This window comes from Plodia interpunctella, chromosome 9 (assembly GCF_027563975.2).
Source record: "Plodia interpunctella isolate USDA-ARS_2022_Savannah chromosome 9, ilPloInte3.2, whole genome shotgun sequence".
Classification (NCBI taxonomy): Eukaryota; Metazoa; Arthropoda; class Insecta; order Lepidoptera; family Pyralidae; genus Plodia; species Plodia interpunctella.
The window spans coordinates 3,968,628-3,988,588 of record NC_071302.1 but is presented as its reverse complement, the minus strand read 5'-3'; the positions used below and the strand labels follow the sequence as shown (position 1 = coordinate 3,988,588).

Genomic DNA, 19,961 nt, shown 5'->3' with positions numbered 1-19,961 from the left:
TCATTTGTAAGTTTTCTCACTTTTTCTGGTAACATAATATAGTAAACACTTACTGATTCTTTTGCTCCATCTAGCAATTCATTTCCAAGCTTCTTCAACTGCTCAAGGTCAACTGAACCAACCAGCGACTTCAATTTATCGCCTATAGTCGCTAGTGCCTCCTCAAGTGGTTTTTTGATAGCTTCTATATCTACAGGTTTTTCGGTAGAAGCCTCACGCTTGACGAATGCGTGGACCTGTTGAATTAACAATATAATTTTTAATTGATTCTATTAAATACATTTAACATATGTCAAAGGTCTATTACACGCAGGTAAAAGGACAAGAACTAATTGTTGAAATTATTACGATAAACCGATGTTTGTATGTTAAATTCGAATATCGATATTATTAGTTCTTTTCATTCACATCGCTCACCTCGTTCATATCTTGTTCAATACTATTTTCACTGTGTTTGGTTTAACCGTGGAAAATGTACTGACTTCCAAGCCAAATATAATTCTAAAGTTTGATTTCTAAACATAGCCCATTTATCCAATATGTAAATGTGTTATGTTTGGAATAAATTTGATTGAACCCCTTTCAGATTCTTAGCCTGCAGGTATCTAATAATAAACAAACCAGCGATTTGAAAATTTTGCCAACATTTTCTTTTGTCAAGTGAATTATTTTTACATAATTTTTTACAGTAATTGGGGCAGGGTTCTGCCCATTAAATTAATTATTTATTAACACACGGCGGCTCAAAAATCTTAAAACCTCTTTCTGGACTGATACATCGGAGGTCCCGAGTTCAATCCCCGGTATGGTCATTATGCCATAAAATGTATCACAAACTTTTTAATTACACAAGACTCGAACTTATCCTTATTTTTATACGTATCTATACTTCCATACAAATATTTTAAATGCGAAAGTGAGACAAACACATGGCTACACACTTATACCTATACTTATACTACCGATTTAAATGAAACTTGAAATAGATATAGTTAATTACCAGAGATCAAACATAGGTAGACTACCGCGTGCGGAGCTGTACGGACAAATGGCTAGTATAATTATTAGAAAAAAGTTTATACTCACACTGACGAGGCAAATCGCCAAAAGAATGATCAAAAACTTATTCATTTTTATTATTTCTTCTGGAACCTCACCACACAAGACCAAGAGACAATATAAATCTGACTCGGTCGTTAGAAAAGTTTCAAATAAAGACCCTTTCTTATCTCAAATATTGTTTGTAATAACTATTAGTAGGTTATTCAAATTTGCTAAATAAATGGTCAATAACTCTAATCTTAGTCAATACACAGGCGCAGTAATGATGTTCAATTAGTTTCTTGTGTACTTAACCTTATGGTCATTAATGAGAGTTAAAGTTAAGTTTTAATCCTCTAACAACTTTACGAGTACATACCATTACATCACAAAACAAAGTCCTCTACCACATCTGTTTGTCTGTTCGCGATAAACTCAAAAACAACTGCACAGATTTTCATGCGGTTTTCACCATTAGATAATGTAATTTCTGAGGAAAGTATCAATTTATAATTTCTTATGTTTTTACCCGAGCGAAGCCGGGAAGGACCGCTAGTATTGCGATAATTTTAAAGCAATTTGTTGTTATCGAATTAGGTAATAATTATAGTGAAAAACCATGCAAGTATTAATAATGCTATAACAAAGAGAAAATATCGAATTAAAATAATAAAAATTTGTATGAAGGCTATATTATAAATAACATCATATAAATTTAATTTAGTAACATGTTTACTATGTTCATCGTAAATTGAATTAATAATTTTTGGATCTACATATATCTTCTTTCTTCGGTTTAGGTCGCCTTGCCGTCCTTAGTCTGGAAAAAAATAAATAAATTTATATTGTTTCAACTATAAGAATGGATGTTATTAAAGCGCCTATGTGATCGTAAAGGTCCTAATGTCAATTCCTTACTTTACTTTATCTTTAATTGCCAATAATAATATGCTTACATTTAAACCCAAATCGACGCCAAATTTAACAAAGTGCTTATAATATATTGACTTATGATTGCTCATAGTTTATCAGCTAATTTAGTGTATGGAGAAGGCAAACGGAAACATTACTCCATTGATACTGACAAGAGTGTCATTACGTGGGCCACACCCACATCCTACACCCTAGTCTATAATAATAAAAAGAAGATATTTTTTTATTTCTTTCAGCTAGTTCAGGCCTCAATTCAACTTTATTCCGTGATTCTTAAACAGTTTTTGTTATAGAACTAGTATAACCTCAATAGTGGGTTTACCCGCAAAATAGACGTTAACTTTAACTTGCACAGAAAAACGCAAAGTAATACACCCCTTTGTCTAAACGTCAACTTTTACGTTGACTTTAACCTGCACGCCGCTGAACATTAAAGTCAACGTAAAACTGTTGCAACTCAGTTTAAGTATATATATATATAAATCCTTGATTTTAGTTAACATCCTCGATTGTTGTTAACATAGTTGTTGCTTATTGCTTTCCATTGTAGGTTGTATTGCTCCCATTGCCAATCAGTTGCTTTTACCAATGATTTGCTTATTAGTTGCATATGAGTAGCTTATTACTTGTTTGCTTATATTTCTTATTACAACGTATTGCAATACATGAATGCCGTTATATATGCGTTTACTTCGTATTTTGTACAAGTTTACTAAATATATAATTATTCCATAAGGTACTTAATATTATAGTAAAAAGACCAAAATCAACTTACTGCCTTACTGATTCCGTCAATCAAGTCATTAAGTCCCTTCTTGATCTTCTCTGGGTCGAAAGTGGTTTCCAGTTGTTTTCCGAATTCACTCAATTTGTTTTGGAAATCTTTCTGTAAAGTCTCCAAGTCCAGGGGCTTGTCGGCGTCACGCTTGACGAAAGCATGAACCTGTAAATAATTTGCAACGTCAAAACAAAATTCAAAAATCATACCTTGCTCTTCTTCATGTTAAGCAAATCTCAAAACTTCAAAATACTAGAATTTCGGAACTGTTTTTGTCAGTTAAAATCGATAAAATACTGCTTTGACATTCAATACACCTATCTATTGATATGAACATGCCTTGAATAACGAAACATAATTTTAATAATACATTAGGTACTTCACCTAACTCTGACACGAAGAAAACAAAAGAGCTATTTTAAAACAAGAAAAAATAAAATAATGCACTTACACTGACAAGGCACAGAGCCAAAAGTAAAATGAATGACTTGTTCATGTTTGCTTTTGATTCCTTCTCGACTTCACTGGCTGTAAGTTTATGGCAAACTGACTGACTGATCTTTTGGTCAGCAGATATTATAATTATCAGTTTCGCACATGCGTCGGGTTGTTTGTTTTCTACTATCAACTCGGGTCGTTAGGTCATGAGATAATTGGCTAATTGCAGCTTGCTGTTTATAGTGACAATTCCTGGTCGTGGTTATTTCAAAATGCACCTATACGTATAAATTGATGTTGTTTTGTTACGTCATAAATGTGGAGCTTGTGGTGTCATTAAGTAACGAAAGAAATAACACAGAATTAAGTAATTATCTTTTATTTATTAATTTGTCAAAATCGTAGATTTATATATTACTTAGGCTGATAGCTGTGATGAAAATGCTCAGAATTTACATATCAAACGGTGACTTGGTGCTTTTTGGCGCTGTCAAGTCATCGAACTGAAACAAAAAAAATACATTTAGTACAGATTTACTTGTGATACTAACGAATTATATAGTAAACAGCGCGGAGATTTCCGTGTATGTGTAAATATATGTTCCTCTAACATCTATAAGAAGGTACGATACCTCCCAAACGGATGAGCAGATTTGATTTTGTTTGAAAAACCACCTAATAAGATCGCGGAGGCACGACTACTATAAGTATCAATTATCTGATAATTATGACAATTGATATTTAATTTACATTATTCTATATCAGTTTTTTTAAATTACTTACTGCTTTAGACACTCTGTTGACCTGATCTCCAACAATACTGAATATGGGCTGTATTTGCTTGGTGTTCACTTCGTCAACTGATTTAGCCAGAACTTGATCCACGCATTTTCGAAACGCATCCACATTCTTTTGAAAAGATTCTAGAATATTCGGCTGTGTTGTCGCAGCGTCCCTTTTTACTAATGCCTCTGTCTGAAAATATTATTATCACATACATATTTGTTTTTTCTCTTAACAAAATATCCTTAAAATTAAGTTACTTAAATGCAGAATCAGTGGTAATAGCTTTTTAGAGGCACTGGTGTCTGATACAGAATAAAAATACAACACTTTAACAGGCTATTTTACTTACTTTTTTTTATTCACAGAAAAAAAATATGCCCAGGGCAAAATATGAAAATTGTTATCTCTCCTCCATCGTGGTAATTGGCATAAAATGTTATTTACAGAAAAAAAGATTTTAATTTTCAAAGATTTTTCAAATTAAACAAAACAATTCTTAAATTAAAAAGATTAAAAAATATCTCTATATAGTACAAAAACTGATATCGTATTTTGTCTGAATAAATTATCCCGATATATGTTCATCTTGTCACAAAGATTTTCTGCTTAGTTTTCTACCGAATTAAATACTTACATAAACAATCGCCAATATAAAACAAAGAACAGTTATTTTGAAAAACATCTTGTCTCAACAATTTGCTACAGCCAAAAGTTCTGTACTAATTTTACACGTTAGTTGCTACTCTTTTAAGTATTCTTTTTAAGCTATATACAGTTTAACCGCGTGTCTGTTTGAATGTTTAATTTAAAGATATTTGTAGCAAAACCTTGGAATTGAAATAACATATATGGATGAAAGCATTATTCATTATCAGCTCAGCACAGAATTATAACAAAAAAATTCAGACAGAAATTTTATTAATCCAATAAACGCTCCTGAAGTAAAATCCTGATACGCTCATAAAATAGTATTTTTTAATGATTATACTTTTACCCGACTGAACGCAGAGTAGGAATACATGATAACAATAACATAAAAAATTACATTAATTACGTGACAATAACATAAATTACGTGATAACAATTACATAAAAAATTACATCCGACAACAATGTCTACAAAGCATTCGAAAAACATGATTAGAATAGAACTAACTCTGTAAATGAATTCCGAAAATGTTGTGTTCTAGTTTTTCAAAACTATAGAATCTCCTATTATTTTAACACAAAAAATGCAATTCCTGTGATTATAACCATCTGATAAAGCAGAACAAAGTCGCGGTTACCACCTAGTCTTCTTCACGTTTAATCCAATCGTCCTTGTCCCGTCGGATGTTGACGATCGAAGTTCATTTAGAAGAGCTGGTCATTTACTCAGTAGAACGATTTGCATCATTGTTGTTAGTTTTACGCAAATATCGCTTTGGTGCGCTAATGTTGTAGGAGAATATTTGCTGTTGACTGTCTGCGACTTTGTTCGTATGGTACCTATGATCTTAGAGCCATGCTCCATTGCGACGTCACGTTGTAAGAGTTGTACATATATAGTAACTAGATGTTAACATCAAGTTACTATATATGTATATTAAACTGCACAAACCGTTAGTATGTAAATGTTTGTAGATTTTCCGACAAAATTTACTTATTTACGTTCTAAAACACGCCCCACAAACTCTCCTCTCAATTTACGTCTAAATTTCACAGTCCAGTATACGTTCTAATATCGAGCGAGGTGAGTTTAGCAGAAAATCGGCTAATGGCGGCCGGTCACTGCTCATTTCCACTACAGATAGCCATACGTGCCTTTCACAGGCAGCGTCATTAATATTGTGAAGTACGGTCGGGGTTAAGTCCTAGTTGAGCTACAAATGCGATAAGCCAGCGCGACGCCGCGCGTTTCGATAATCTATCTTCTTCTTCTTTTAGTGCAATCTTTATTAAAGGTCGGCAATCATCAATGCGATTTGTATCTTTGAAACGGCTGCTCGGAATAAAGATCGTATTTTGGTGTATCGGCAAAGGTTCCGATAATATCATATATCATGAAGTACCTATATACATACGTTCAGTGATGTCTCACGTGTTGTTGTCCAAATTTTTCATAGATGTATAGCGTTATATTGCGTCATACCGCGTTCCGCCTCTTAATGAGGCGCCGAAGGAAGCCGAGGTGACGGCGTGTTACACTCTGATACCTTTGAAACATTTATGCGGTTGCGTGAGAAAAAAAAATCTTTGATAGTTATTGTGCGTGATGGGTCTTTATCCATCCACGTACTCCATGTACTCCAGCAGTGGGTTCATTTAAATGGCTGTTGATGATGATGATGAAGATATTGTGAGGAGGTGAAGGACAAAAAACAGTTTCTCTCACTCTAATTTGACCATATTCCTCTTCTCCACTTTGCACGGTGTTTTGCATCCTTAGTTGTCAGATCATTGACCTATTACCTACTATTACCTAAAAAATACATATTTGTCACATGTTTGGAAAAATAATTTAAAATCTCAAAAATACTTAGGTTTAAATCATATTAAAATGAGTTATTGTTCTAAGCTTCGTGTCAATGGCCACAGATAAGTGTTATCAAAAAGATTTATTTGGCAGTTGGGGGTTTGAATAAAGATGTCGAGATACGGCGCAATGGTCGCCAGACCTTATCAACATACTTACCGTGTTTAATTTATTTATTTACTTTGCACAGTTTATAGCTTAAACTTTGTAATATTAAAAATGGTGGTGTAAAAAACTTCACTAAATGAAATAGGACAAATTTATCAGTTGTTTTTAGAGACTTCACACTCAGGAAGTCTCACACTTAGAACCTCCTCCTTTTGTTTGAAGTCGGTTAAAATTACAACAACCGCAGTGGTATAGGAACGTGATAAAAAGATCACAAAATTACATGACGAGAAAACTATGTACTGAGCTTAGACAGCGATAACAGAAAACCTGCACAGATGCTTTTTAAAGCCAATATAAGGAACACCTAAAATCGAATGACAAGGAGAACCAACCTCTGATAAAATAGGACAAGGCTAGGAAAAACAGAAGGAGGGAAAGAGAGTAATTATTACAAACCACATAACAGTACAATAACGAAGTTTCATTAAAATATTTTTTATACCATACAAGAAAAAAATTAAAATTACCAAGTCAGTATATAATAAAATCGGCTATTTCATCGGCGTTGTTCGGCCTCTATTTCCAAGGGAATAACTTCCATGCCATCTTTTTCTTCACTATTTTCATCGCTGCCTTTCTTTATAACTTTCTTATCACTATCTTCAATCTTTTCGTCGGAATTATTTTTATCAATCTCACTTTCTTGGCGTTCTACATCTTTTGCATGTTTTATACGTTTTTCAATTTCAGCGTGCATCAATTGGACCTGAAAATATCATGTATGTCAGTTAATGGAAAGACAAAATAATATGAAAAGATGCGTTAAATAAATCCGTCGATCCAGTTAACATAACTGATCGGATAGATGGATTTATTTAACGCATGGTTGGGAAAAACGCCAAGAAAGCAGATCCTGACGGTTAAGAACTGTGTAGCATTTTGAATATTATCACTAGTGAATTTATTTTGAACAAGATTCTGTTGAAAGAAAATATCGTAAGGAAACCTGCACACGTTGGTTATTTAGCCTCATTTGCATTTGATAACTTTGACGATAACTTTAACCTGCGCGCCACCGCCGATTAGATAAAATGACGAACTTTGAGTTGTCAGAGTTGACTAACTAGTGTAACTAGTCTACAACTCGCTATAATTACTAATATAAGGCGGTTGGTAATGGTAAGAAATGTTAGATGCCTTTAGCCGATTTGAATAAACTCAAACACCAGCAACATACTCGATGAGAAGTAGAACAAATATTCAATATTATTACTGCATTAATACACAATTATTGTTTACCATAACATTCTGAAATATTTATTTTAATCAATCATCTAACGTAACTGTAGTGTAATGTGTTTAAACATACCATATCGTCGACGTCTTTAACAAATTCTTCTGTCAATAAATCCGATTCCTCTAACTGGCTTTCTGCTAAAGACTCATCATCTCCATAGCCGAAGAGCCAGTAGAGGTAGGAACTCACGTCTTTAATGATGATGTTCAGCTGCTCACCAATTGATGGCTTCTGATCATCCTCGCAGTAGGCACCTGACTAGAAAAGTTCATTTGTTAGACAAATTAAAAAAAAAAAACCGACTTTCAATATTAATTTCTCTTCAACTTTTGAACGATTAAATCGATTTTGATCAAACATTAAGAACCACTGCATAAAAATTAGCTAACAAATTAAAAAACCGCATCCAAATCGGTTCACCCGTTGATGAGCTACGGTGCCCCTTACACAAACAGACACACTTAGCGGTCAAACTTATAAGTTTGAGCACACCCCTCTTTTTGCGTAAGGGGTTAAAAACATTATCTCTGTTTAACACCATACAAGTTTAGTACTATACAGGCAATACCAAACATAATTGAAAATTCGTGTCCCTATCTCACAATATATTTTTTAACCTTTCAAGAAGTTGAATTGTTATAATGTTGTAGATGTTAGGTGTTGTGTAAAAGGTTAAATTATTAGATACATACACATACACATATATGATAGATACATAGGGTATCTAGTATAAAATAATTTAACCTTTTAATAAGTATAGTTAAACATTAATAGGTGTCTAAAAAGCCACCTATTTTTATATAATAATTATTTATTATTCTACATAATCATTTCTATAAGCCATTGATGATATCCACATTAATTTCACTTATTTGTCTTTTATTAAAAAAATATAATCATGACTTTATATTTACTAAATGAGGAATTCTACTTACTAATCATTTATATTATAGTCTATCAAAAAAAAATATTAATATTATGTAAAATACTTACATTTTGTAAAAGAGCCGTCAAAAATACTACCATCCAAACAGACATCTTGAAACGAATTAAACACAAATCGAATTGACAGACAAAAGAATCTTCATACGAGTATGTATATGAATACAATATATTGGTTAGTTAAAGTCACGTCTTGTTGCGATAAAAATATGAACTCATAAGACAACATTGGAGTTTTAAATTTTTCATTCATACTACCAAGCTTCCTACTCAATCCAATTATTTGGAAAGGAAATCCACGGGGGCGAAACCGCAGGAAATTGCTAGTTTACTATATGTACTTAGTAAGTTGATTATAGTGCGTAGTTCCGCCTTGTGGGACCGCTCCATATTCTAACGCTGATGTCGTACGAGGCAGCTAAAAGTGACGTAGACTTGTCAACATATCCAAAGACGGTAGACGTCAGGCGCCTGCCTGAAATATAGGAAGCCAATGATGATAGCTGAAAAATCATAGAATCTTTAAAATTGTAAGAGTTACATTTCACTAGCAGTACATCCCGGCTTCGTTCGGGTAAAAAACATAATAAATTATATCTAAAATCTTCCTCAGGAATCACTATATGTTAAAGGTATATTGTGTAAAAACCCAAAACCGACAATAGTGGCGCACCAAGCCTATGTCCAGCATTGATTGATTTTTGTTTTCTTATACAATAATATTATATCAAACAAACAAACAAACAGACATGTACTTGATAACAGTGAACAAGGAAATCCGTAGAGTTATTTGTTTACTAAATTATCTGGTTCTAGGAAACGTGACGGGCTTATGATTGGTATAAATAACTTGTGACAAGCACGTACACGAGATAACCTGTCCCTTGCTGCAGCTGTATCTTGGTCTTTATTAATTAGGTTAATTATATTAGGAATCTTCTCGGAAGATACTCCTATCAGTTTATTTTCCATCAGTACTATTATGAATTAATACAAATCGGAATTAAATCTCTCACAAAAATATTGTATTAAATCAAAAAAGCGAAATAAATATGCCACAAATTTAGGCTATGTATCTTACATATTAAATAGTATAAAGTTATGTTATGCATAAAAAAGTTAAAACATAGTTTAAACTTATGTATTGTGTACAAATAGGTACTACTTTACAGATAAAATAATTGAATGTGCTTATGTAAATATGCCAGTATATAACTCCGAAGAACGACGAATACTGACAAAATAAAAAGTATTTCTTTGCTGAAATGTTAAGTCCAAGTTAAGTCAAAGCCGCTTTAATTTTGTTGTCCATTCATGTAAAAGATTTAATGAACGTATTTTTGTGAATCTTGGTACCTACACGGATAGTGTGTCCTAGATATTTTTTTCTTCATTCCGTGGAAGACCCAGTTACCCGTGCGTATAAAAAGCAATGTAAATGCATCCACCACTTTTCTTTTCGCTTTTATCAGCGAAAAACCATTTTGTTTTCCAACAAACGTGTATTTGTTCTTAGGGCTGATAGCTGACATTCAGAACGCGAAGGTTCGTGTCCTTTTTCACGCTCATTGCGCTGCCCTGCTGCGTTTGCATACTGATCACTTGCAGAGTTTTACAGGATACCAAAAAAGCAGGTTAATATATATTTTTTCAAGATTTTATTTAGTTCCACATGTCAGCCTGTAATTGAAGGTTGCAAGCACAGAACTTTATCTTTGACTTTTGTGGTTGCAAGTAAATTTTGAAATTATCCATGTCGCTTCATTATTGTGAAGCAAAAGAAAATCGTCTACGGTTTATAGCACACGATTTTATTGCCATGCGTTCAATGTAACAAAGTCACCGTGACAAAATAAAACCTGACAAAAATTTATTTTTTGTGAAAATCTTGATATTAATCAAATCAATATATTTGATGTTAGTATATAATGTATTTCGTAGAATAAAAATAAATAAGTCACATGGTTTACGTATTAGAAAAACAATGTAAGAGTAATGTAACCAGCATTGTGCCATTTATTTTGAAAGCCAACACAAAGAGACTAATTACAACATTTGGAACGAGATCACGCTTCCTAATTGGGCTGTTAGCTTTGCCGCGATTATGTACCTACATGTAATTACTAATTACACTTGATCCGGTCTTGATACTACGTCTAAAAATCTCACTTCTAGAGAAAATTGTATATTTCTTTCTTTTTTTTTTTTTGATAAATTTCACTTAGGTATATCAATTTCGAAATCTTTATTTATTTTTTTGACATGAGCATATTCACATTATGTACTTTCTCTTCTAGGGAAAATTGTATTTTTCTTCTTTACTCAGTTAATGAGTATCCTCCAAGAATCGATACGAAAAAGGAATAAATACAAATTTTCCAGTTGAGAGACTTTTACTCGAATTACAAATAATGATTTTCTTATTGCGATCAGTACCATCACCAAGGGATAATAAATTTGTATTTAACTGATCATATTCTCAGAATCATTCTCATTATTTTTCCCTAGTGCATCAACTTATTCGCTCAATTAGCACATGTTCTACTGTTATTTTCCTTCGCCGCAAATGTCACAAGCAAAATATCCGAGTAGGTATGTACATGTACATAGAGGGTTGTTTGTCATATTTTATTTATAATTATCTATCCTGTGAACGTTGTGTCCCTCTGCTGGGGAAATATGAGAGACTCCCACTTATTTTAATAAAATGTTTAACTATAAACTTTTACATTAAAAAAAATGTATTGAAAAATTGCGTTGGTATTTAGTTACTGTTGTTTATGAAGTATTCATATTGGCATGCATATCACACATGATGAATTAATCATATTTAAATAATGAGAATACAAATCGATAGCCTAGTTGGGACAGTCCTTTTAACCACTGAGCTAATAAATTAATTACAATATGTATAAACTTTTGATAGAGACTGTTTTTTCTGGATTTTTTTATGGTGTACTTAGTATTCCAAGCAATGAGCCACTCAAACACTAATTACTAGCTCATTATAAGAGTTCGTGCTATTCCATTTCAGAAGTTAAATCTAGTGAAAGCTTTTTTAAGGAAAAATCTTAGTCCGTTCTGATAGACTACAGCTAAATCTTTTCAAACTATTAATTTATTAATTCTGGCAAAAAGTCTTAATATTACAGGTACTAATCTTCTCTTCATAGTCGTATTCCTCATGGCTGAGGGTCGTGGTCATTACGTGAAATTAAACACACATAACAATTTTCTTGGCATTAGTAATGGAGTGGTTAGCCATTGCCTTCTCCATTTCACACACAAGTTAATTATCATCACCAGTGTGCAGGTTTCCTCACGATGTTTTCCTTCACCGGAAGCAAGTGGTGGTCGATGAAAACTAACTATACATGAGTCAGATTGGTATACAAACTCATGTGGCACGAGTAGGATTCGAACCTGGGACCTTTCGATCCACATGCGGGCGTCTTAACCAATACACCACCACCGTTTCTACAAACAGGTACTAATAGTCGAATTAAAATCAACAACAATTATATTAAAAAGAGACTATAGAATACGTACTCTTTATAACGCAATACCGTTATTATACCGTGGCAAAATTGTAACATCGTCAAGGATGATATGCGTGCCAGTGGTCTGACAACTGGGTATGCCGACGACCGTGCGAAGTGGAGACGAAAAAGTAGGAAAGCGGATCCTGTGCTCCGACGCTCAACGGCTGAGAAAGTAATCGGGATTACGCTTAAATGAAAGAGAGTGACCGTACGAAAATTGTCATTGGCGATATTAACGACTTCGGGAATTTTATCAGCAAGCGGTGAAACAGGCCTTAAATTTCTAAATGTATGCTGGAGTAGCTGCGCCCCGGGGCTTCGCTCCCGTGGGAATTTCGGAATAAAAAGTGCCCTATGTATTATTCCAAGTTATATTCTACCCGTGTACTAAATTTCATAACAATCGGTCCAGTAGATTTTGAGCGAAAGAACAACATACACACATACATCCTCACAAACTTTTGCATTTATAATATTAGTAGTAGTTAATATATATTAAAATAAATAAATTAGTAACTAACATCACAACATAAGGAGTATGGGTGACATAACCGCCCTCCGACCATACTTCGAAACAATGTTAAGCTAACTTTGTAAGGTGCGGTATAGATGGTGACATAAATTTCTAGCCAAGTTTTCTTTTAAGGAAATTGAATATTCATGTAGGGCGATGAAGTCAATCGATCGTTCACACAAAGTCACGTTCACAATCTTGCTCTCGGACACTTTAAAGTATCGATACATATAATTTTGTGGAAATATAACTATTCAAAAATATTTTTAAAGAATGTATTAATGAAACAGAATGAACCAAAGATATAGAATTCCAGCAGTCTTCAATATGATTTTCTAAAAGTATTGAAAAAATTACTATGAATTCACTGGTACTTGTAAACCCGTTTTAACATTGATATGACGCTCATATAACTGAGATCAACTGTTAATGAGTTTCTTGCAATATGTCTTCTTTTGTAGGTTATTCAAATATTTTTGTTAAAAAAAAAACGAGTTATTTTACTTTCCACACACATATTTTCGTGTAGTTGTAGTACCTAGTATAGTTTGTCTGTGTGTATGCCCCGTAAAGAACATATTATTACGCCGTTTACTCCAAGCCAATATGAAGTTATACCCAGAAGTTAGACCTGGCATTCTGTAGCTACTCAATTTACAGTTGGGTTGCACAATTACCTTAGTGAAATCAATATAATTATATCAAATTGTTACTGCGTAGGTATTCAGAATGTACTTAATTTCTATACTAATTATTTTGTATAATTGGAAATTTCGATAATTCAATTAACTGTTTTAGTAATCCTTATTAAGGACGAAATGGACGTAGAATATTGCTAACACCAAGTAATATACAAAATGGTAAAATATTGCTAACATCAATTAATTCACATGTTTTCATATGAGTAATAAGTACAAGTACTAGTTTCTGTGAAACGACGACTTTCACATCAGCACGTCCCATCCTAAGGTCGTTTTAGAAGAACCTCCTTTAAGTTACTTAAATTGATTCCATACTTAGAGCTATTACTACTAGTGACAAGAACCGATGCCTGATTAGGTTAGGTATATGGACGAAGATCATGCTTGTGTAACAGATCAAATGCAGATACCTACAATAATATTATTATAATACCACTCGATTGAGTTCTAGGTTACATGTTCAATAGTAATTAATCGATAACAACCAAGACAAACAGCTTATCATGTTTTCTAAATGACCCAAGTCTCTTAATTGGTTTAGAAATAAAAAAAAGGTAATGCGAATCCGAACAGTGTTTCCCAGTTGTGCCAAAAATATTCCACTATTTTTGTATTCTTGCCTATCTGTCACACTATGGGCAAATGTATAGGTATTATATCTGTGCTGTTTGTAAAAAAATAGGGCAACCGCAGATTAAAAAAGAATGGCTTTTTTTTTTAATTTTATAGAATCTGGTCGGATTGTCGAACTAAATTTCGACGGACGTACCTATGTCTGAGTAATCATTCAACAACATAACATTTGTTCTTCCGATGTCTCGCCGACTAAACTATTTCGTCTCCGTACGATTGTCCGACAAGATTTCATAGACGATTGTTCACCGTACCATTCTCCGAGACAATATTTAGTCTTGTCGAACAATCGTTCCGTCGTCGAACTTGTCGAGTAGTCGGATGATGAAATATCTTGTCGCAAGTACGGAATCGAGTTCAGTCGGCCAATCATCGAAAGGACTAATGTTACCTGGACAAAGATGTGTTGAATATTTGCTCTAAAATCATTCGTTTTAGCATAGTAGTTAGAGTTTGCGTGTAAAGCTATACTCTTCTTGTTTAACCTATATGGAAACACCACTGAGGAAAATCGAGATAATAGTCCAAAGGTTAATACAGCACATTACAGGACTCGTGGTAGGTACAGTAATGAATCATGGCTATCCAATAGCTATTGTAAATACTCTCCATATAACTCCCGAAGAAAATGCTAAGGAAGAAACACCTCTGCGTAAAGCCAAGAGATAAATTGAAATTATAATGTCATAAATCATTCCTATTCCATCTACAGGAAACCGTTCTCATCAAAAGTTAAATACATTGTGCGACGACAGCATACCGACGAACTCAACTCACGTATTTATTTAATCCGTCAGCAACTATATTCCGTAGTAGCTCAAAAACTATTCTCATTATCCCGAAGTTTCGAAGTGTAGCTTGTGCTTCAACATCCTGAGCCTTTCGACATTCCGAGCTGTTCGAAGGAAATTGTCAAGGTATCTGGTGACGAAATGTTAAACTATCTCTTTCTATCTCCGCATTTTATTCGGGGATCGCTTTGGCTTCTGTTACTTCGACAAAGAGTCCCCATAAATTATGGCAGACATAGCCCACTTACAGTTTTATTATGTGTATAGATATATGTACATATATAGAGTTTAATCAGGAGCAATACTGATTATACATATACATATTAATAGATATGAAAGGATAAGAATGAAAACAAAATAAAATACACCTTTTAAAAATAAAACTCAATATCAAAAAGAAATCGTTACTTATTCTAAATATAAAAGTTATATCAGTAATAGTTTCGGTATTTTTAATTCTTATTGTTATTTGATGTCGAAAAACAAAAAGATTTAATAAAAGCAAATGGTAGCAAAACAATATTCGGTGATAAACTTTTCCCGACACTGAAGTATTATTGCAAACTCCTCTAAAGCAACATTGAGATAATTGAAACTGCTCCAATTTTATTATTATGAGACCAGCTGCAATGGAATAAACATTAAAACGCCAATATCACTTCACAGTTAACGAGAAATTGAATTAATTAAAAATACTCGCTGTTAAAACACATCCAACGATTCTAAAACAAAAACCAATAGGATTTTCAATTATCATAAAGTCATATACAGGTGTATTGAGTTCACCAATGCGTTCATGCACGTGTGGTCCCGCCCTAGACCTATATAGGACACAGAATAGGACACATACCTTAAGAGCAGATATCAATTCCCAAAGAGGGTTAAAGCTAGCAGCAGGCAGGTTGTAAAAGCATAGTTAAAATCTCCAAATTTTTGTTTTTTACGCGATCCCCGGGCTTCGGGGCGCCAAAACTTCGATGATCGACCTATGTAATCAGGACCAAGAGACGAGAGTTACGAGTATATACAGGTGTATATGAGATATTTATTCGATATTATCTTCCGGTACTCTTTTTATCCGCCTCTCGATGTTCGTCAATGTTTATTGAATCTCGTCGATATGTGAATCGCACCATTCCTCTAATTAATTTTGAGAAGTTTTATTATCTTTGGCTGAAATCTTGTGTTTCTTTGCTAAATTACTACTGAGTTGAGGTTTTCTCATCAAGTGTCGTATTACCAGCTGATCTTGATCTTATTCGAACTATTTCTATTATACATTCTTAGAACAAAATTTATGAAATGAGCTTGGATTGTATGAAAATCGGACTCCTTGTTAAAAAAATACAAATTCTTAAAATAAAAGCACAGATACAGAAGCATCAAGACAAAAAATATTGTAATTAACGCTTAAATTATGTTGTTTTTAAGCTTAACTGGCTGTTGTTTCTTGACGCTTACGTAATTTCGCTTCAATAAGTAAAACAAACTTCGCAATGAATTACCAAAATTTAACTTCCGTTCAAACTTCGAGATTATTATGTAAAATATTTTGTCTACAAACTTAGACTGATAAGATTCACATTTAATTCAGTCTAATTGAAAATTGTATGTATTTCAGCTTTAATTAATTTTCATTGATGGCTTAATTCTTATCCTAATTTCTTAGACACCTATTATCGATACATATAATAAAACAGTAGAAAAAAAATCCTGTACATTGAATAAATTTACATAAAAATAAAATTAGGAGATAGAGTCATAGTAATAGAGTAAGAATCTGAAAAAAAAATTCTATCTGTTTGTCTGTATGTTTGTCTGAAGATGCCGTGTACACGCCAATCTTCGGAACTACTGGACGGATTTGAATGAAACGTTTTTTTGTTATATAGCTACTAAGCCTGGGCAACATAGGGTATAAATTATTTTGAAAACTGGAACACCTGATGGAGAACAATGATGGTAAACTATAGGAAATATTGAAATGACGCCTTAACAAAAGTTATTCAGCCTGATGAACATTTTCAGTTGAGATGTAAAAATCGAAGATCTGGAACATTTGATGTAGACCCATGATGGAGCAGCTAAACTATAGGGAATATAGAAATGACAACTTAACAAAAATTGTTCAGTCTGATTAGCATCTTCTGTATGTATAGATATCGTTACATTTGTCTGTATAATTAAATTTGTCTGTATATTAAATAGTTTTGACTCCTTACCAAAAATTGTTCGGCCACGCGAATGAAGTCGCAGGCATCAGCTAGTTTTAAATAGATACCTAACTAAGGTATTCAAAATTTTATCAAAGGCGTTTTAGCCGTGAAAGCGTAACAGACCAAGAATACTTGCATTTACAATATTAAGTGTCAATATAAAACCCAGTAAAAATTACAATATACAGTATACAGAAATCATTTATCACTATCGAAACGGAATACAAACTGAATTCTAAACAAAGCATTTCCGAAAGGAGTCGGAAATAAATCGAAAATATCTAAAGCCAGCGTTGAATGGCGAAGCCCGGCCGTGGCGAAGCCCCGGAGCGGAGCGGTTAATGAAACGCAAACACACCTGTGCACAGACAATGTTACTTACCATCAGCTTTAGCCAGTTATTTCGCTTTCGATTGACGAATTTTGCTATACTATGGACGGACACCTATTGTCGGAAGACACGGCCGTTGGTTTGGACAGTAGCTAAACCCAGCCAATCCGTATTGGACCCGCGTGGTGGGCCATTTCTCATCCTGTCCTATCCTACTAATATAATAAATGCGCAAGTTTGTGAGGATGTATAAGTGTGTATGTTTGTTACTTTTCACACAAAACCTACTGTACGAATTGTTATGGTACATTTGGTACACGGGTAGAATATAACCTGGAATAACACATAGGGTACATTTTTCCGAAATTCCCGCGGGAGCGAAGCCACGGGGCGCAGCTAGTATTTCATATATGTAACACTGACGTATACATATATACTCACAATCTTTCGCATTTATAATAATAGCTTTATCCTGCTAATATTATAAATGCGAAAGGATGTGTCTAACAATAAGCTGACAAAATAAATTATATAAATAATGTACCTAATTCAAAAGTGATAATCCGTTTAGAAACTATTCAGTTAGCGGAGCCATGTGTTCGGAAATTCAGTGGAGCAGTAAATTAAAGCAAACATTCGGATATAACGAATCGGATAACAATAACTCAATTGCTTTATTCGGATATTGCTTGCTTTATCGTGCTTTATAAATAAAATTTATCTCTCAAAAGAATCCATTCATCTTTGTTTGTTAGAAAAATGCATGAGTACAGTTTTTCAGTTTAACGAAGAATGCAGAAGAGAAATTTGTTTCAAAAGAATACTTTTATTTCAAGAACTCACGTTACGTTATGAAATAAGGACGTTTGCAAAAAACATATCGCTACATAAATGAAACAAAAAAACTATTAAAAATAATATTTTCTATTCATAATGAGTGTGATATTGCGAACACTCGTGTCAGATTTTATTCAAGTCGCTTAAAGGCATTTGACATGGCTTTTCAAATTATTTCATTAAAAACTTATAACTTTTTTTATAGCTATAACATGTCCCACTATTGGGAAAAAGCCTCCCCTCTCTCTTTCCACGTGTTCCTTTCTTTGGCCTTCTCCATCCAATGTCTCTCGAATGCCCTAAGCTCATCCGACCATCCTAGTCCTAGGCCTACCTTGCTTTCTATACCCGTCAGTTGGAATCCAGGCTGCATACGGCAAACGTGACCCGCCCAATTCCACTTTAGCCTAGCCGCCGCTTTTCCTATATCTGTCAGTTTTGTGACGGAACGCAGTATAGTGTTTCGAACTCGATCAGTTAATTTAATACCTAATATGCTGCGCTCCATGGCTCTCTGGCATACCTTCAGCTTGAACCGCTGCTCTTGAGTTAGTGACCATGATTGGGCGCTATAGGTTAGGACGGACAAGATACACACGTCAACAAGTTTCTTCTTGAGGCACGTTGGAAGATTGCCCTTTAGCAGTTCCTTCATCGACCAGAAACTCTTCCACGAATTTTCAACTCTGTGGTCGATTTCTTTATCTTGCTGATCGATGAACAAGACTACTTGACCCAGGCATGTGTACTCACTGACATATTGCATGTCTTGCCCATCTACCCTATATCTTTGGTCATGAGATTAGTTTTCGACTTATTCAATTTCAGTCCCACTTGAAGGCTCGCCATGCTCAGGTCTTGCAGCATCCCTTGGAGCTCAGATGCGGAATTGGCAAATAGGACAATGTCGTCGGCGAAACGAAGATTAGTTAATCTTTTCTCGCCGACGTTAATGCCTTTAGACTTCCATGTTTGATCTAGCGTTTTAAACACTTCTTCGAGTGCGCTAGTGAACAGTTTTGGGGAGAGCGGGTCACCTTGCTTAACTCCTCGTATAATTGGGAAAGATGGACCTTAAGACTGCAGTTTAATATCGGCTGTGCTAATTCCATAAATTGATTTGATGAGGTTGATATATACTTGGTCAATATTTTGATTTTGTAGAGCCGAAAATATATATGTATTCAGTTGTGACACCGTCTGGACCAGAACTTTTTCCATATTTAAGTTTTCGTACTGCGGTTTGAATTTTACTGTATGTGAAGGGATAAATTAAGTTTGAGCAGGAACGGATTGGTAAATATGGCAATGTAGTTGTATCTGAGTATAATTTTTTATAAAATATTGTATATAACTTTAGTCCACGGAAATATTTTATATATTTTTTGTGGTGGCATCCAATGATAATAAATTTTATTACTACTATTTTACTACTTAAGAAATAATGACTGAATGCAAATCTGATGACTGTAATTTTGACGTTGATGATTTATGTCCACACACTTTGAAAAAAACAATTATGTGTAATTTTGTAAAAGAAATTTTCTGAAGGAAGC

The 19,961-nt window shown here is 33.8% G+C and overlaps 4 protein-coding genes across 6 annotated transcripts in view; 1 reads left to right on the top strand and 3 right to left on the bottom strand.

The window, feature by feature from the left end:
• The window catches only part of LOC128672219 (suppressor of lurcher protein 1-like), a 226,255-nt gene that overhangs the window by 141,452 nt on the left and 64,842 nt on the right, over positions 1–19,961 (top strand). The window lies entirely within an intron of this gene.
• On the bottom strand, positions 1,718–3,359 carry LOC128672225 (uncharacterized). Its single transcript, XM_053749227.1, has 3 exons — positions 3,204–3,359; positions 2,750–2,917; positions 1,718–1,861 (listed from the first exon to the last, which is right to left on the bottom strand). The coding sequence occupies exons 1-3, from the start codon at positions 3,246–3,248 to the stop codon at positions 1,838–1,840; spliced, it is 237 nt and encodes a 78-aa protein (XP_053605202.1). The 5' UTR covers positions 3,249–3,359; the 3' UTR covers positions 1,718–1,837.
• Positions 3,554–6,437, bottom strand: LOC128672224 (uncharacterized). Its single transcript, XM_053749225.2, has 3 exons — positions 4,611–6,437; positions 3,974–4,165; positions 3,554–3,693 (listed from the first exon to the last, which is right to left on the bottom strand). The coding sequence occupies exons 1-3, from the start codon at positions 4,656–4,658 to the stop codon at positions 3,643–3,645; spliced, it is 291 nt and encodes a 96-aa protein (XP_053605200.1). The 5' UTR covers positions 4,659–6,437; the 3' UTR covers positions 3,554–3,642.
• LOC128672222 (uncharacterized) lies at positions 7,062–9,053 on the bottom strand. Of its 2 annotated transcripts, none has more exons than XM_053749224.2 (3): positions 8,892–9,053; positions 8,088–8,156; positions 7,062–7,367 (listed from the first exon to the last, which is right to left on the bottom strand). In XM_053749224.2, exons 1-3 carry the CDS (start codon positions 8,934–8,936, stop codon positions 7,158–7,160), a joined length of 324 nt encoding a protein of 107 aa, XP_053605199.1. In that variant the 5' UTR covers positions 8,937–9,053; the 3' UTR covers positions 7,062–7,157. The 2 variants fall into 2 exon arrangements, with proteins under 2 accessions (XP_053605199.1, XP_053605198.1); XM_053749223.1 differs by having other exon boundaries at positions 7,971–8,156; positions 8,892–9,050.

Bases quoted from the DNA above. Each gene is read 5' to 3' on its own strand.
- LOC128672225 (XM_053749227.1), bottom strand. From the start codon at position 3,248: ATGAACAAGTCATTCATTTTACTTTTGGCTCTGTGCCTTGTCAGT. The intron at 2,918-3,203 runs GTAAGTGCATTA...AATTATTTACAG, and splicing joins TGGCTCTGTGCCTTGTCAGT to GTTCATGCTTTCGTCAAGCG. The intron at 1,862-2,749 runs GTAAGTTGATTT...ATTTTTTTCCAG, and splicing joins TTGACGGAATCAGTAAGGCA to ACTAAGGACGGCAAGGCGAC.
- LOC128672224 (XM_053749225.2), bottom strand. From the start codon at position 4,658: ATGTTTTTCAAAATAACTGTTCTTTGTTTTATATTGGCGATTGTTTAT. The intron at 4,166-4,610 runs GTAAGTATTTAA...TAATATTTTCAG, and splicing joins TTATATTGGCGATTGTTTAT to ACAGAGGCATTAGTAAAAAG. The intron at 3,694-3,973 runs GTAAGTAATTTA...TTTTTGTTTCAG, and splicing joins TCAACAGAGTGTCTAAAGCA to TTCGATGACTTGACAGCGCC.
- LOC128672222 (XM_053749223.1), bottom strand. From the start codon at position 8,936: ATGTCTGTTTGGATGGTAGTATTTTTGACGGCTCTTTTACAAAAT. The intron at 8,157-8,891 runs GTAAGTATTTTA...GAACTTTTCTAG, and splicing joins TGACGGCTCTTTTACAAAAT to TCAGGTGCCTACTGCGAGGA. The intron at 7,368-7,970 runs GTATGTTTAAAC...TGATATTTTCAG, and splicing joins TTAAAGACGTCGACGATATG to GTCCAATTGATGCACGCTGA.